The following is a 12,394-nucleotide window of genomic DNA, read 5'->3' on the forward strand; positions in this document are numbered from 1 at the left end:
ATCCATTTTCTACCGCTTGTTCCCTTTTCGGGGTCGTGGGTGACTGGAGCCTATCACAGTGACTTCGGGTCTTAGGCGGGGTACACCCTGGACAGTGGCCAACTTGTCGCAGGGCCAACACAGAGACATTACAGACAGTTCACTCTCATTCACTAGGGCCAATTTAGAGTCACCAATTTTTGCCTAACACATGCATGTCTTTGGACGGTGGGAGGAAGCCGGAGAACCCGGAGAGAACCCACGGTAACACGAGGAGGACATGCAGACTCCACCCAGAGAGATCACGTCGTGTTGGTCTGGTCCGGGAATCAAACCCATGATCTCCTTTTTGGGAGGCAAGAGCGCTAACCGCCTTTGCCACCGTGCATCTCATTTTTATTCATTAGCATAGCTCATAAGCTTTTATTCATGAGTAAACACAGTGCCATTGCGTCACGATGGTGTTAGACCCCTATTCTTAACTTGTAACAATAAGTTAGTCAGCAGTTTTCTTGAGCGCGCCATATGTTGGACACATGAGGGCTCTGAACAAAGCTGGGGGAGCATGTGGGGGAGCTACAAAGATCCTCTGTCTGCTCCGGCGGAGGACGTCCCTCGCGGGCGTGGCCAATGAGTGAAGACCGCACCTTCGACCAGCAGCCAATGGGGTGAGGACGCCGGCTTCCGCGGAAGCAGATGGAGCCGATATATAGCGCTCAGACGCAGCTGACGCAACACTGGATGAAGATAACACGACGTGAGCATCAGCAGACACGCGCTCAGAGCGGATTTATTTCACTGTGAATTGTACACTCAGCCGGTAAGTACATCTTTTAGATCTCACAACCAGGCAACCATGTAACTTAACTAACTTGATGAATAATTATAGATGTATAGTTTCTATAATGCTCTCCCCACATGAGCCACAAGATTATATCTGTCCCTGGTTACGCTTTGTCTTGACAAGAACAGGCTATAGGTTATCATTAATATCATTATACCCTATTTTTTATTTTATGTCCAACATTGTCTTCTTATAATGAAGAAATGAATGAATGAATTATGTTAATCATTTTTAGATGTGTCGATTAGGCCTAATTGTTACTAAATTACTCTTATCTATTTGAATAGATTGCTGACTTCTCCATGACTGTTGGCTAATCTTTTTTTATCACTATCCTATAACCCATTCCTTCAACATTAATTATAAAATCAAAATTAAACAAGAAAAACAAAATAAGTAAAAAAATAAAAAGTATTTTGAGAATAGTATAGTCCAACAGTTGGCACCAGCACGACTCTTACATTAAATGTAGAGGAGTACTTTTGGGGAGGCGCAGTGCTCTTTAGCGCTCACATACTGCACGTGTTTCATTTAGCAGGAAACATTGTCTGTAGGACGCCTCCAAAACTGGAGCCCTCTGTTATATAACCGACTGTAACCTCACATTGGGCCATGATGTGATGGAAAGGCATCAGAAGTTGAAGTTAAAAATAAATCAAAACAGTTCTTGCATGAACTAAAGGTACCTGTAACGGAGGCTATATTAAGTGTTGAGGGTCGCTGTGGCTGTCAGTCATCCTGATCTTGGCAGTGTTTTCGTTTGCATTGATGACCCTGCGCGCTCTCGGGTCCTGATTGGCTTCTCAGTAAAGGCAGGGCAGTATAAATACTCTCAAGTTACTCTCCTCCTTCCTTTTTGGGAGCTCTGCACTCTCTCGGTAAGTACCCAGCGCGTAATGTAAAGATAAAGAGACAGGCGCGGAGAAAAGAGAAGTAGCTTTACTTTTTAAGCCTTCTTTTCGACCTCTAGTTTATGGCAGTTCTGATTGGTGCGTCACGCTGTGCTCAAATATATGAGGTCGATAAGAATCAGTTGTTACCTAAAGTAACCTAATATGGACCAGTCTGTGCGCGTCTGCTGCGCCTCTGTTTTTTTGGTTTTCTTTCACTGTCGACGTGTCTCCAGGCCAACACAGTGTAGGGGCCTGTAGGTTAGTCTAGACATACAATTCTAGATGAACATTTAGTCAAGTGGCCTGAGACTGAGAAAGGAAGGATTCCAAAGTCTTAATAGTCTCTGCATAAAAGTAAATCCTGATCTGTGTGAAGTGTAACTGAAAGTATGTCCTTGTGTGCATGTAGGTACCAGTATGCCTGTGATCAAAAGCCTCAGCAGAGTGGCCAAGCAGGCCCTGCTCAGCTCTCCAGTATGCGGCTGTCAGCCTCTGGCCATCGCGGTTCGAAACATCAGCTTCTCCCCTCGCCAGGTGACTTCTGATGCCAGCTTCCACTCTGTGTCCTTCTCGGAGACGGACCACCCAAAGGTGCTCATTACAGGTAGGCTGAAGGTATAACACGTCATGGGTTGAGTTGGTACAGAATGTCCCGTCCCCCCCTTCAGATCTTAGAGCTGCTTATTTACCAATTTGGCACCTAATGCTCAATGAGATTCCAGTTTCCAAAGTGGGCGTCTAGGCTTTTGACCTCTTTCACGAGTCTCTATGGAAACCAGAGGAGGAGTAGATCATTATTTGATGCTGTTTTGCTGCTTGTCCTGCACTAACTCCAGTTCACGGCTCGTGTGTTGCAGGTGGCCTGGGGCAACTTGGGGTTGGACTGGCCAAACTCTTAAGGTAAAAACAATGCTATGATCATAAATGATATGTAATCTAAAAATGGTGTTTCTTTGTTTTGACATTGACCTTTTCTGTTTCAGAAAAAGGTTCGGGAAGAATAATGTAATTTTGTCAGATATCAGGAAACCCCCAAGCAATGTCTTTCACAGTGGTGAGTCCTGACATGTGTCATATCTGTATACACTTTGTCTACTTTACTGCAAATTTAATGCAAACAGAAAGATTAATGTATGCATAGTATTTATTATTTGGTATTGAATGTGAGAAAATAAGTTTTGAAGGATGATCAGATGTTAGACAAATAAAATCTTTCATCTAAATGTCACTGTAATGTTCTCAAAGTGCTGACTTTGTTTTTTTCTTTCCTCAGGGCCTTTTATCTACTCTGATATTCTAGATTACAAAAACTTGCGTGAAATAGTGGTGAACAACCGAATCACATGGCTGGTTCACTACAGCGCTCTGCTCAGTGCTGTGGGTGAGGCCAATGTGGCCTTGGCTCGCTCTGTCAACATCACTGGTGAGTAGAAAATAAAACATTCAACTGTGTTGTCTTTTGTGAAGAAAACAGATAATATTGTTTTTTTTGTTTTCTTAGGACTGCACAACATTTTGGACATCGCAGCCGAACATGGCCTGCGCTTGTTTGTGCCCAGCACCATTGGAGCGTTTGGACCCACCTCTCCCCGTAATCCCACCCCCGACCTGTGTGTCCAGAGACCTCGCACCATCTATGGAGTCTCCAAAGTGCATGCTGAGCTCATGGGAGAAGTAGGTCTTTATTACGATTGCATGTTTAGTGCCTGTATCCTACCTTGACTAAAATATATACTGTATGGTTACAGTACTACCACCACCGCTATGGCTTGGACTTCCGCTGCCTTCGTTACCCAGGGATTATCTCTGCTGACTCCATGCCAGGCGGAGGCACGACAGGTGTGAAATGAAACCTTATACTTGTGCAGCAGGTTTTATTGGATATCTATAGCTGTACTGCTGTGTCGTTATGTCACAACTTTATCTAATATTCAGACAACATGCAGTATTATATATATTATTTATTATTCCTATCCTTAAGATCTTGTTTTCTCATTTTGGGTCAGACTATGCCGTCCAGATTTTCCATGATGCTATCAAATCCGGTAAATTCGAATGCAATCTGAGATCGGACACGCAACTGCCCATGATGTATATCGACGACTGCCTACGTGCCACGCTGGAGGTATTGGAGGCTCCGGCTGACTCTCTGAGCATGAGAACATACAACATCAACGCCATGAGCTTCACCCCCGAGGAGCTAGTCCAAGAGCTGCAGAAACAGATGCCCGACCTGGAGGTCACATATGACGTGGACCTCGTTCGGCAGGCTATTGGTGAGTTCCCTTTGTCCGTGGCAGCGTACATGTGATGCTCAGAGATGGTGGTTTCTAACAGTGGGTACATTTGAGTAGCTAAAACTTTCAATATAATATATAAATGCATGATGAAAATGTATTTTCTGAAAGCATACACTTTAGGATTGTGTTTTCTTATCACTAGAGGGTACACTGCGAACTGTACTAGTCACCAAGTTGTCTTTTTATTATTCTTTTTGATTGTATTTGTTTTAATACTATTTTACATTAGTGGGTTATGAGGTAATATTTGAACATAATTTGACCCTAACAACTAAAACAAACATATTTCCCAAAACTTAAATCCTGTTTCTCTTGTCCTCCCAGCTGACAGTTGGCCAATGAACTTTGACGACTCCAATGCGCGAAATGACTGGGGCTGGAAACACGACTACGACCTCCCTGAGCTGGTGCAGACGATGCTCAACTTCTTCGCAGCAGAACGGCGCATGGCTCAGATCAACTGACTTAAAACTGCTCCTTCTGAGAGTTGTACATATGTAAAGACTGACCAAATAGATTAGATAAATGGCTTGTACATAGAGGTTCGCCAACTCCTCTGCGTAAACCTGTAAGGGCTCTTGGCTGCTGCGCTACCAGAATGGTTCAAATGTGGTAGACAACTCGTTGGCAATTTTGGTTGATTAACAGTGTTTTTGCACTCTTTCTCCTGTCCTCTGCTTCAGAGTTGGATAAATCAAAGCCTGTCTGTTACCAGTCTCTTCTAGATCAGAAAGTTATTCATTCCTAAACTTCTTAAATGGAAAAGTAAAATTTTAATGCAAAATATCACCTTTGATGCACTTTAGACCAAAATGTTAACAATCATTTTCTATCGTTCGTTCCAGTTAGGGGAGCCTATCCCAATGACTTTGGGCCTTAGGCGGGGAACACCCTGGACAGGGGCCAGCTCATCACAGGGTTAACACAGAGACATAGGCAAATATTCACTCTCACATTCATTCACTAGGGCCAATTTAGAGTTGCCATTTTTGCCTGTCTTTGGACGGTGGGAGGAACCCGGAGAGCCCATGGTAACGTGGAGATTTGAATCGATTGGTCTTTCCCGGGAATCAAACTCACGATCTTCTTGGGAGACGAGAGCGCTAACCGCTCTGCCACTGTGCACTCATTTTGCAGCATGTTTCAGACAAAAAAAATCTCCTGCTGGGGTGGTATCTGACAAGTGCAGAGCAAATATTCTTCTCTTTATTCCATGTTTTATTTATTCTGTTTGTCTGATAAGTGTAGGGACATTTTTTGAGTTCTAATGTTATCTGTTTTTGTTATTTTAATTTTCATATAAACTTATTTGGAAGAAAAAATTACAATGTGATTGTAATCTACAGTCAGCCACTACTGTCTTCTTTTATCATTCTGTGTTAATGTAATTAAGGTTTTGCAGGTTTTAAATCTCAAGCTTTGAAAATAAACCCTTTTGAACTATCTATGCCTCAAGCGTTACAGTTGCAATTGCATTCCTGAACAAGCCCTTATTGGATTAGTTGCAAATAAACACTTTCACACATCACACTGTGTTATAACTTATGAAGTACAGTTGTACAAGCAGTTGCAAATATTGTGAGTAGCAGTATTGGCAGCATGCTTGGTAGTTAAAACATTTTGGAACGACTCTCATTTCACATTTCCAACCCAAGAGTGCAATAAATTGGAGCATTGAAAAGTGCAAACGTGGACATACAGGGTCAACGAGGACAGTCATCCTGTGAACTTACCAAACACTCTTACTCAAATGTTTGAGTATTTTCAGCCTAACTGAATTATCAGGAGATGAATAAGAATGATTGAACTAAGTACATCAGTACCAACAATATGACACAACCTGATTTGTATGAGCAATGCGACCGTAAAGCTACCGATGTCAGCGGTGTCCTTCACTCCATGCCTGTTCAGTGACCTTTTTCTTATTTGGGATGCATTTCAATTGAGCCCTAAATCACAGCAGTAGTTGCCACGAACCGTTGCACAACACTTTTTAATTTTACCAGCATGTACCAGGAAATATTTTTATATTTTATTTATTTCCAGATTCAGAGTCCACAAAAACATGCAAGACGGACACCGATTATCATCATTCTGTGTTGCTGCCCATTACTGTCCCGTCTAATAAAAATAAAAATCCCTTAGGACTCAAGAATAAACTACAGTGTGAAATTACAGATGACTAAATGGGGTGGACTTAATTTAGTCTTACATGATGATCTTGAATCCATGTTTCAGTTAGAGCTAGATGATCTATGTTATAGTCACCAAAAATTCACTGTACCAAGGATACCAGCTTGGCCCTTGTTTACGTTTCTTTGCAGAAAGCGTTATCCAACCTTCAGACGTAATAATACTCCCAACAATGGAAGTATAGTCGGACTTGAAAGGACAATACTACCACAATGTGTTGAGTGTCAGTGTCTCCAGTTTCCAGGCTGATTGTTAATAGACTTGAACAGGTAGAGTCACATGCCTCTTTTACAACTCTCAACAACAGTGCCTACAACACTAATGATACTGTGAAATATGTGAGTGCTTAATGGGCTCAAACTATGTCAAACTATGCAGGTGTCCAATCGGGGCCACACAAAAAACTAGTGAAGAAGAAAGACCAGACTCCAAAATACATCCAAGACACTCTGCATAGGTGTGTAGATTAAAAGTCCTTTATTAAAGTAAAAATGTACATAGAGAGGGCCCTTGAGAGCAAGCTCTCATTTACAAGCGTGCCCTGTTACAAATTATACAAGCAAACACAGGATATACAGATGCAAATAAAACATTAAATAAAATAATCAACAAATAAATAAAACAAATCAAATTTATAAAACACACAATAACAAATAAAAGTGCACTGATATTGTCTTTCAAATGTTTTTTTAATTCATTGAAATATATCAAATCATTTTGATTAAAAAGTCTTTGTTTCATTCCATAATTATTATGTGTGATTTTAAAATAAACATGTCCTGGGGCTGGATCTGGATCTGCAAACACCTGATCTGATGTTCAGCAAACATGTTAAATAATCACATAAACTTTCAATGAGAGCTTTATAAATAAACCAAAGGCTGTGCTGTTCTCTTCTTGCATCCAATGATTGCCATTCTACTTTAGAGTATAATTCACAGTGGTGAGTTCTGTGTCCTTCTCCTGTGATGAACCTTAGAGCTGAATCTTAGAGCTGAACCGTAGAGCTGAATCTAAGAGCTGAACCTTAGAGCTGAACCTTAGAGCTGAATCTAAGAGATGAACCTTAGAGCTGAACCTTAGAGCTGAATCTAAGAGATGAACCTTAGAGCTGAATCTTAGAGCTGAACCGTAGAGCTGAATCTAAGAGCTGAACCTTAGAGCTGAACCTTAGAGCTGAATCTAAGAGCTGAACCTTAGAGCTGAACCTTAGAGCTGAATCTAAGAGATGAACCTTAGAGCTGAATCTCATAGCTGAACCTTAGAGCTGAACCTTAGAGCTGAACCTTAGAGTTGAATCTTAGAGCTGAACCTTAGAGTTGAATCTTAGAGCTGAACCTTAGAGCTGAATGATAAACCTTGTTCAGAGGTTTTAACACTATTGCTGTAGAATGCATGTATATAATATCACCATAATCTAGAACTGAATGAAATGTAGCCTGGATTAACTATTTTTTACAATTAAAACAAATACACGTTTTATTTCTAAAGAAGAATGACAGTTTGGCTTTAAGATTATTTAGCTCTTGTACGTGATCGTTGAAAGAGAGTTTTTAATCGATCCAGATTCCCAAGTATTTGTAATTGGGCCCGTGTTCAATCTTATTACCATCACATGTAAGAATAGGTACATTTTTGTGTGAGTGTCCGCATACATTTTGTTTTACTCGGATGGAATTAAAATCCTCTTGGAAATTTTGTATCACTTGTGCAGCAAAGGAGCCGTAGAATATACAGTTCAGTTTATGTAAAAAAAAAAAAAAAAAGGTTGTCCAAGGATGGGCCCTTGGGGAACACATTTGTTAAGATAAGAAAATTCAGATTTTTTTATATATATATATATATATATATATATATATATATATATATATATATATATATATATATATATATATATATATATATGTGTGTGTGTGTGTGTGTGTGTGTGTATATATAGATATAGATAGATATTTTCATGCACTATTTCATGATCCATTCATACATTTCTACTAGACCATGATTCATCAGGAATACCAGTGATTTCATGTTATATTATAGATTGCATAATAATAATAATATATTATCAATTATAATGAACTTACATGGAAATCCTATAAGCATAAACATGATTTATTATCACCATCCTCATTCTGTGTGCAAGAGAGACTAACAACAGGACCAAGTCTAACCTTAGTATAAAACTGATATTGAGATATTGTTAACTCAAACTCACTGGATATTAGCTCAATTGCTTGTTATTTTATAGAAATTGCATTATGTTTGCAGCATAGTTTAATGTATTTTGTGGTTGTATTTAATTTATCTTATCTAAGAGTATATTGTCTAATTAAAGTAACTATTTTGTTGAACAAGTGTATGCATGTGTGTATTCAAGATGGTACAAGACCAGTGGTGTGTACTTGTACTTGTACTTGTGCACACGAGGCCAAATCTTTGAGGGTGTAAGTTATGCTGCTTAAGGGCTGACAATGTTGTAGAAACGAAGACAATGGCCCAACAGGAGTAACTGACTTTCTCTGGTCTTTTTCGCCCTCCTCTTATGTAACCATCACCTTCAGCCAATCAGCAGCCTGGTGATTTCATTACTGGGGCCCAATGTTTGAGCGTCTTAGACTGCACATGGAGAACATGAGCGTGACATATAGAGTCTGAAAGGAGGAGGGGGCGTGGGGGAGTATTTTGGCTGCTCTCCAACCCGCCATAACATTAGCACAGTCCCACAGCTGTTGAAAGTATTTTACTTGCTACATGAGACTCCAGCTCAAGCTCCTCCCAGTCTTCATTCTGCACTGTACACCAGTCAAAACAGAACAGCGTGTGACTTGTCTGGAAGTGGTAACATTTCTCGAACCATGAATTGAATACTAATCTATTTATGCCTGTGAAATTAAATATCTGGGAAAATAAAAACAACTATTTACCTTCAACTAAATTGAAAGAAATAATAATCATTACCAGTGCACAAGGACAAAGAAATATGTGTCTTACCAATTCGGTGTCAAATGTCAAATTCATTCATGTTCTACCGCTTGTTCCTGTTTGGTGTCGCGGGTGACTGGAGCCTATCCCAGTGACTTTGGGCCTTAGGTGGGGAACACCCTGGACAAGGGCCTGCTCAAAACATGACTAATACAATACACTTAAAATAATCTATATTTTACTTTTGCAGGCATGTATATATTATCATATTATTATTATTAGGTATTCAATTCTGACGACATTCCCTCAAGCGGTTAATTAAAGTTGCTTCATATAGGGTCAGGATAGAGGGCTATTTTGAAGAGGACCCTCAAGGGCACATGTGGTAAGGAACAAACTTCACCTCCCTGTCCACTTAATGGGGAAATTTTGATGTTGCAACGCAAGTAGATACAGAAGAAAAGAACAGATAACACACTTAATAGAAAAAAAAAAAACTCTTATAAACAAAACTGCTATGGACAGAACCTCTCATTTTCTTAATAGGGAATAGAGAAAATAAAAAAAATAAAAAGATGAATAAAGCTCTTGATCCTGAGCGTGCTCTCTTTTCTGAATGTCTCCAATAGTGTAGCTTGACAGTGATTTAGGAGGATGTCCAAGGGCTTTCAAGACCTTTGTTCAGGACAAGACGGCCTGGACGGCATTCCTCCTTGCGTCATAGAAAAGTGCTCTGAGGTGTCTCCTGTTCATAGTCAATATCACACCAGTACCACAAATATCACACCAGTACCACAAATATCACACCAGTACCACAAATATCACACCAGTACCACAGAAGAAAACTCAAGACATCTGTCCTCTGGCCCACGTCTGTTTTAATGAAAACTGAGCGCTTGGTTCATTAATATACAGCACCAAGATTGTGTGTGTGGACCCAAGACAAGAATTCTGTTTGTTGATTATGTCTCCGCTTTTAATTCCGGACTCTTGGTTAGGGAGAAGCTATTTGTAGATGGATCACAAAAAGTTACAATGAATGACTTCTCTCTGTTGAAGCCCGTATGAGTGACTGGGAACTCTCAGGCATGCGTTTTAGGTCCAATGCTTTTTTTCTCTTACATAATTGTGTGGCTTTCCGTGATAGTAATTTATAATCATGAAATATGCTGATTATACTACTGTCATTGGTTATATCACAGAACAGAAGTACAGAATGTTGTATGGATTTTTTTGAGTGAGCTCTAAATTAGGCACTAGCTTTTACATCTATATTTATATTGTTACTATTTATGTGTATTTAATTGTAATTTTATACAGACTTTGAGGGACAAAACAGTGTCTTATTCTGTGCATAGAAATGACAATAAATTGAATCTTGAATTGAATCCCACTGTAATTACTGACTCTGATCTATTATTGATCTATTACTGTGTGGATTGGGAAAAATATTGCCAAAAAAGAGGAGATGTTTAAATATTGTGGTCTGCTCATCTAAAAAATAGATAGAAGTGTGTGAATTGTGACTGTTCTTGAGGCTCTTTACAGAAGTACATGTTTAAACTGAGCCCTTCAAATCTTGACCAACAACCAGTCTGGTCACTTTGCAGCCCAAAACTTGAACAACGTGCTGTTAAATTAGTGTCAAAATACTTTTAGTGTTTTGCAAGTTATGTCAGGTGTTTGTTTATGTGGCGTTTTACTGTGCACGCTCAGCTTTTGACAATGTTTTCCAATATGGTTTTCAAACTGCAAGTGACAAGGAGGAGTGAGTCAGATCTCTCCTTCACTCTGGACCTCCTCATGGTCTCTACTTTTCCCAACAAGGTACAGGCAGAGGGGATGCTGGGACATTGCCAAGTCCTCATGTACATTGCTTAATCTATTCTTGTTGTTGCCCTACAAGCCACTGTTGTGATTTTGGGCAAATAAATTGAATTGAAATAAACTAAATTAAAACTGAATGTACATTTCTTCAGCAATGAACAGCACCCTGCCCTGTCCCTTTTTCTTGTAACACTTTCAGGTCAGGAGAACTTTCACTGTTACTGATCCCTGGATGTACTGCAACTGTTACACAACCCTTTAATCCCACGATTAGGACAGAAACCTGAGAAGCTGGTCTAGGATCAGATTAGCACCTGTACCATTGCACTAGACTCTTACATGAGACGCTGGGGTGTGATTCACCGTTGAAGAAGCCGGATCACTTACTCTAAGTGGATATGTACAATTAGACCAAGACCAGTGAAAAGTTGTCTCTGAGATCCTGTGTAAATATAGTTCAGAGGAAAATGTTATTGTTTAATGTTGAGCAACAGTTCTTATAGATTTTTCCAATATGAAGGAAGTGGAACAGATTGAAAATGAGAAGTTGGTACCACTGAAATATACATGAATCAATCAATCAATCAATCAATCAATCAATCAATCAATCAATCAGTAAATCAGTCAATCAATCAATCAATCAATCAATCAATCAATCAATCAGTCAATCAATCAGTCAATCAATCAGTCAATCAATCAGTCAATCAATCAGTCAATCAATCAATCAATCAATCAATCAGTCAATCAATCAGTCAAACAATCAATCAATCAGTCAATCAATCAATTCCTCACTAAATTATATTCTGTCCTTCAGTCGGCCTCTCGGGAGCCCATGAACTCTGGGATGAACTCCGTGACTCGGCTCTGGAGCTGACCACAGTGGGCTCGGACCACGCTGCATCTCACTGAGCAACGGTGCAGTCATTACTCTAATTTGTTTTCAATTTTGGGAACATAATTGAAAAACAGTAAATCAAATGATTTTATTGCTCACTTCTTTTTTTGCCTGGATAAGAAGCACGACTGCAAACATCACACAGAGGAGTGGTGCTTTTGAACGCCAGTTATCACTCATTGGTTCAAACACCATCACCATATATGGACTGGCACTGCCCGCGTGGGCCTTCGGCGGCTAATCCAGCCTCTTTATGTCAGCGTCAACGTCGTGAAGGTTAAAGAGCGACCTGGAACCACCCCCTGGAAAACGAACGTTACGTCCAGAGTCAAAATACAGCCCATTGTGTATGTCTCCACTACAACTGCTGTATTAGTATTGCTAATTACCCTATAATGGCTCCATGCAGGCAGGACACCACCAGCCTCTCGTAATAAACAGGGTTCACCAGGTTTCAAAGGGATCATATTTCTGTGCAAATAGTCAACAACATATCCCACAACAAAATGTCTTATTTGTTTATAACTGTTTGTATATCAAA

General features: G+C 39.9%; 1 protein-coding gene across 2 annotated transcripts; it reads left to right on the forward strand.

Moving 5' to 3' along the window:
• Positions 1–701: 701 nt before the first annotated feature.
• tdh (L-threonine dehydrogenase) lies at positions 702–5,459 on the forward strand. 2 transcript variants are annotated; one of them, XM_072442007.1, is made up of 9 exons: positions 702–799; positions 2,126–2,320; positions 2,574–2,616; positions 2,700–2,770; positions 2,990–3,139; positions 3,218–3,390; positions 3,465–3,555; positions 3,723–3,992; positions 4,341–5,459. In XM_072442007.1, the coding sequence occupies exons 2-9, from the start codon at positions 2,134–2,136 to the stop codon at positions 4,478–4,480; spliced, it is 1,125 nt and encodes a 374-aa protein (XP_072298108.1). In that variant the 5' UTR covers positions 702–799; positions 2,126–2,133; the 3' UTR covers positions 4,481–5,459. The 2 variants fall into 2 exon arrangements, with proteins under 2 accessions (XP_072298108.1, XP_072298101.1); XM_072442000.1 differs by lacking the exon at positions 702–799 and adding an exon at positions 1,606–1,701.
• The last annotated feature ends 6,935 nt before the right edge of the window (positions 5,460–12,394 follow it).

Source organism: Eucyclogobius newberryi, unplaced genomic scaffold, assembly GCF_026437365.1.
Source record: "Eucyclogobius newberryi isolate DKJ021-1_F unplaced genomic scaffold, fEucNew1.0.hap1 SCAF_1, whole genome shotgun sequence".
NCBI classification, from domain to species: domain Eukaryota; kingdom Metazoa; phylum Chordata; class Actinopteri; order Gobiiformes; family Gobiidae; genus Eucyclogobius; species Eucyclogobius newberryi.